This window comes from Solanum stenotomum, chromosome 11, assembly GCF_019186545.1.
Source record: "Solanum stenotomum isolate F172 chromosome 11, ASM1918654v1, whole genome shotgun sequence".
Lineage (NCBI taxonomy): Eukaryota > Viridiplantae > Streptophyta > Magnoliopsida > Solanales > Solanaceae > Solanum > Solanum stenotomum.
In genome coordinates this window covers 288749-294748 of record NC_064292.1, presented here as the reverse complement: position 1 = coordinate 294748, position 6000 = coordinate 288749, and the positions used below count along the sequence as shown (strand labels likewise).

At 31.4% G+C, this 6000-nt stretch overlaps 1 protein-coding gene across 7 annotated transcripts in view; it reads right to left on the bottom strand.

Moving 5' to 3' along the window:
- The window catches only part of LOC125845047 (nudix hydrolase 9), an 8103-nt gene extending 4999 nt beyond the window's left edge, over positions 1–3104 (bottom strand). For 5 of the 7 annotated variants that reach the window (XR_007444216.1, XR_007444217.1, XR_007444218.1 and 2 more), the window contains exons 1-5: positions 2949–3103; positions 2792–2866; positions 2031–2087; positions 1703–1785; positions 728–786 (exon numbers count right to left, since the gene is read on the bottom strand). Coding sequence is in view for 4 of the 7 variants with exons in the window: in XM_049524460.1 (XP_049380417.1) it covers positions 728–786; positions 1703–1785; positions 2031–2087; positions 2792–2866; positions 2949–3029 (355 nt within the window). In the remaining 3 variants the exon portion in view is untranslated. Of the gene's footprint in view, positions 1–727; positions 787–1702; positions 1786–2030; positions 2088–2791; positions 2867–2948 lie in introns of all 7 variants that reach the window. The other 2 variants (XM_049524463.1, XM_049524462.1) reach the window with 2 other exon arrangements.
- Between the last annotated feature and the right edge of the window lie 2896 nt (positions 3105–6000).

Here is a 6000-nt window from a genome sequence, read left to right as displayed (position 1 = left end):
CCCTCGACCCCCCCTTCACCCACCTCCTACCAACCCCCACCCCCCCAAAAAAATTTAAGTTTGTTGTTAAAAACTATTTTCAATTTCAAAAATTATTTTCTACTCTAGTAAAAATAAAAGATATTTCTCAAAAATATTTTTCATTCATAAATCAAACACTAAAAATCTTTTCCGGAAAATATTTTCTACTCACCAACCAAACATGAGAAAATAAGTCAAAAATCAACTTGTTTTCCTGGAAAACATTTTCTAGGAAAACATTTTCCTTCATACCAAACACACCCTAGACATAGATTATTTTCAGATTATATGAATTGGAAGAGTGAAACTCTTGTGAGAGTGGGGCTATGGCCTATGTTGCTAAACAATGTCTGGGATTGCTTGCTTGAAGATTTCATTGCCTCTTGAGGGTTATCTTAGGTGGATTGATTGATTGCTCGAGGAATTAATTGCCTCTTGAGGGTTATCTTATAGATTTGGTGCTTGTTTTTGGATTCTTAATTGTAGCTTTTAGTTTTCATATACCCATGGTTGTCGATTAGTTCCTTACTTGTGTCTATCTTCTATCCTTTATTTCTTGTTCTTAGAATTTAGGGTCTTTCTATTTCCGCATTATCGATATTATGTCAATATAGCAGTTATGTTGGAGATATACAAGGTACAAGTACAATCATTTCCAACAGTAAGAGGGAAGGTAGACAATCAATTGTGTATCATGGAAGCTTACCTTCAGATGGAACAAGAAATCCTTCCCACATAGGACTTAAATTTGTTCCCACGAATGTCCTGATGAGAATTTTTTTTCAAATGTTAGAAGATCATTTGATTCTCTATTTTCGCTCTTCCTCTTTATGGGTAGATGCATGGATACAAGTAAAGTGTAGACAGCACATGGCAGACATTTACAAGTTCTCGTTTTTCACCCCAAAATTTTAACAACAAAAATAAAGAACATAAACAGTGGTATGGAAGATGCCTCATATAGCTATTGATGAGAAAATATACAATTGAAATCAGGGAAGATGACAAATCAATAAAAAAGCAAGGAGGATTGATATGTATGAAAACAAATTAGCAAAACTTCAGAAAGTAAACCTAGATTTTCAAGACAGGGAGCATACAAAATCAAAGATCTAATTCTCCATTTCACAGTAGATGGCATCCCTTGCAAAAAAGTAGTGCCTCGAAAGCATAAAGAATTAGTAAAATAGAAAATCTTGAAGTTTCCACAACTACGCTGAAAGTTAAACAGATACCTTCTGGTAAGAAAAAAAGTTTTGATTTGGGATTCCAGAGTGTTAATAATTTGTTGTCACCACTATCAATATCTTCATTCTGCAATACCTATTTTTTAAATACCGCTGATGTCAGCAATACTAACTGCAGACGTTAACCAAAAATGTGGAAAACCTTAAAAAATGGGCTAGGGAGGGTTCATTATGCTGCCAGATGTAATTAATAGATTTCTCTTTGACTCCCAACTACAAGAAAGAGGGTACTCTATAGAACAAATCACATTGAATGATTCCTGGTTCAGACATTCTGGAGATAAGATTGGGACTACAAATTAGCTTGTCCAAATTGCTCTGGCAGAGTATATCACTATAATTTTCCATCACATGCACTTCAAATGGAAAAACATATACTTAGATGAAATGATAATGGAAGTAAGGAAAGAAGAAGAAGAAAGATAGAGAAGAACCTATAATCTGTCAGACCAAGATGAAGGGAAACGTGAGGTTGTTGCTTGGGATCATTCTCTACATTAAAGTTGTACCCACCGTACTGTAAAATCAGTATATAGAAGAAAAACTTAGAAGGTATAAGTCAAGGATATGCAGCTTATTGGGTGAATCTGATAAACGAGAAATGACCAGGTAAACTCTCTTACAAGTGAGTTGCAACTGTGATCATAAAAGTGAGTGACAAACACTAACTGTCCAAATTCTAGATTGAACAGATAATATTCAACGCTCCGTTATTCAGAATTAAAAGTAGAACAGATGCAATGGCAAAATAGTGCAGCATACCCTGAACTTCGTTCCATTGTAAAGTGATGAACTTTGTTGAACTCTTGCATCCCATATCTAATAAACCTTACACCAATCAAAAGATTCAGAACAAATTTGGTATTGCTAGAAGTGATAATTACAGCTTTTGATCGTATAGACTATTGTGGAGAAAACTAGATTTTGATATTTGGGATTTCTATCAAGTATGATTCCTACAATCAGCAAAAGTTAGTGTCATTGGTGAAGTATGTTTTCTGTTTCTTCTTGCATGAAACCATAACTATTCGGTAGTCAAACATTTTTTCTTGACTACGAACTTTTTCAAATGTTCCCTGCACATCTTTTGTTAAAAGACTGTGATCTATAGTACTTCACGTCTAACTTTAACTCGAAAAAGACAAGGAATCAATGTCCAATTTCATACTGACAATTAGCATTAACCTCACACTCCTTCGTCCTGTTGTTCCTTCTTTTTGGAACAAAATAAGCAGCATTAATTGATGAGTACAGACCAGCTGAGTAGAGCATGCAGATTACACATGGTAAAGAAGCTAGAAAATTTTCTTTTGTACTTTTCACACTAACAATTAGACATGTTGATGTCTTGCACCTTCGAATCCCCTCATTCCTTCGTTTTGCAACAAAATAAGTAGTTTTAACATTTAACTGATGAATCTAAGATAGGATACTTGGTAAAAGTTAACAATAGTGAAAATGCAAGTCAGATGAATGCAGAAACACGAAAAGATATGGTAAAAGTAAGAGAATCGTAACACAACCTCAGAAATAGACTTCTCCAAAGTATGATCGGGATGGGGATTCCTATCGTATGCTTCATCGAAAACAACTGACACCTTATACCAAATGAACAAATTCAGATCACAAAAAATGAGCATACAGAGAAAAAAAAAACAGACATAAGTAAGGTAAAGTAACCTGTGAAGGAGATAAACCAGAAGGACATGAGAAGAGCAGCTTGAATTCGTGACCTCCATCGCAGCTGAGTTTCTCCTCCATTTGTTCTCTCCGATCGAACACACACAGACGCTCGATTGATCAAAGTACAGTGAAATTGTAGGAGAAGATGAGTTAATGGGCCTCAGCCGGGTGTAGTTCGAGTTTTACGGGCCGAAGTGCACACATAACTGTTTTTTGGATTCTTATTTAAATAATAGACAAAATTATAAAGTTTTAAAGTTTAGCCACTTTAAAATCAAATGAAAAAATTATGAAGTTTTAAAATTTAGCCACTTCAAAATCAAATGAACGTTCACTGAGTGTAGTTTCTAGCACTTTGAATTGTTCACCAATTTGAGTTCAGTGCAAAAAATTGTTTATTAGTAGTTTTTGGAGTCTCAAGATCTTTAAGGTTCATAACCCTCAGTGAATTTCGACATCTTAAAACTATTCATGCTCGAGTATAATTATACATACATGTTAATTAGGAATCTTGATTTATGTGGCACTATAATGATGACATGTCGATAGAGTCTCGAACGATCAAATAGAGATCGTCATTGACTATTTAAGAACATAAATATCAGGATTCCTAGTTTATAATTTTAAAGTCATGCATACCATATTTCTTTCTATATATGTCTAATTATATATAGTTATGGGACATACCGTTGGTTTATGTCAATGCTAGATGTACACGTTCAAACATGTAAAATGTTTTTAGATCAAAGTTTTTTTGAGTTATTTTAAAAGTTTTTTAAAAAAAAAAAAAATAACAATTTGAATGACATTATATGGTAGAAAAAAAATCTATTAGGAGGTTACATCAAGTAATGGCACTGAATGCCGATTTCAACGCGTTCAGTTCAGAAATTGGATTGTCACATCAGTAGTTAATGCTTATATGCATTTTTTTAATGATGCTCTTCCTAATGACGTTAAAATGAGACTAAATATAGGTAATTTAACCCAAAATAGTCATTCATCTTTGGGTCAAGACTCAAAATCATCCTTGAGTTTTCACATGAAACACTATAGTCTCTCATGTTTACAATATTGGCCACTTTTGTTCCTTCCTTAAACTTTTGCCTATTTTTTAACATTAATTTTCTCCATAATTTTATGTAAGGAATGTCACATCGTCTTTTTATATATTTAATATAAATAATAATTCTATGTGAGAGAAGGTGAGAAGAATAACACATTGTTCTGTTCAGTAGAAATATTACTGCAGCTAAACTAAGAATATTTTAAAATATGACATTGCAAGAAAAGAAAAATTTGTACTATTGCACGTGAAATCGTCGTGATGAACCTCTCGACTTTACCTGTAATACGATTTTTACTAAACAAAACAATGTGTTTTTCCTCTCACAATCTCTCACATTGAGTCATTATTTCTACTAAATATATAAAATGATGATTAAGCATTCCATACATAAATTATGGATAAAATCAATGTTAAAAAAAAGGCAAAATTTTGAAGGAGGACCAAAAGTGCACCAATAATTGCAAACATAAGGGACTACTAATGCTCCATGTGAAAACTCAAGGATGACTTTGAGTCTTAACCCAAAGATGAGAGACTATTTTGGGCTTTTTCTCTAATTTATTCAATTTATTTATAATTGTATTGGTTGAGCTTACAATAATTTAAATTAGATCAATTTCAATTCATTCAAGCTTTAACCTATTTTAAATAGAATCTTAAAAATTGAGCCCAAATTAATCTTTAATTCCAACCTGTTTTTAAGAGTCTTTATTTGCATTGTTGCAATGTATTTTTCATATTAAATGTATAAATTACTATCTACTTTATATCTTTTAGATTTTTTATATCACAATTATAAATTAAAATTTTGCTTTTCTGAAATCAAAATAACCAAAAGAAATCAAACTGTATTTTTTCCTTATATAATACATGTTGGGTGAGTTATCTTACATGTTTATTTGGTTGGTAATATTTGGTGATTTTCCACTTTGAAATTAAAAACTTATATTTTTATTATTATTATTTTGAATTGAAATTGAAATTATAATTATAAAAAATAAATATAAATATGTTAATATGCTTGAAATTAAATAGGCCAAATTAGACGAATCACGATGCAATCTAATTTTAGTCAATTTGAATCAAAAATAAATTTGAACGAATCATAACCTAGTCCAACTTATAACTTCAACTTGGCTTGAAACTTTAATGATCTTTGGACTCAAGTGGTTGGAGATAAGTATGTCAAAATTAAACGATATTGAATTGACAATCTAACCAGTATAGTATGTCCTATTTCTAGAAAAGTAATACTTCCTCTGTCCCTAATTACTTGTCCTTTTTTTTTTTTTATAATTGTTTTTAATTACTTATCTATTTTGACAAATCAAGAAAGGACAATTTTTTTTTACCTATTATATCCTCAATTAAATGATTAATTACTTTGAAAAATGTAGAACTTTTCATTCACTTCATAATTAATAAGGGTAAAATGGTAAACTCACTATATCATTAATTGTTTTCTTAATAGGTGTATCAATTCAAAAATAAATAAGTAATTAGGGACGGAGGGAGTATGAAATTTGAAAAGCTAAATGTGTTTTTACTTAATGAGGGCCAAATGGAATTGAGTGACAAAAGATTTCATAAATTTTTGACTTGATTAATGATGGTGTGGTAATAGATCTTTCATTGACAAAGTTACTAACTAAAGTATCTAACGTCTTAGTAAATGGAGAATGAGACTTCACAATCTTAGCTTGTTACAATGAAATTTGAATCATCTAGAATATATTTTTAGGGATAATACATAATTCCCCCCCCCCCCCCCCCCCACCCCCCTCTTTAACTCTTTTAACTAATTGGCTAAATCGTCTTTGAATGATATTACTAACGGATATTGTTGTTAAGCTGTAGAATTCGTCTTTACTAATTCATATTTCTTCGATAGTACTTCACAAGTACATGAGAGAATCTACCTGAAAAGATACAATTAAATCGATAAAAATATGTTTTTTTCTAACAATTTAATGTTTTAAA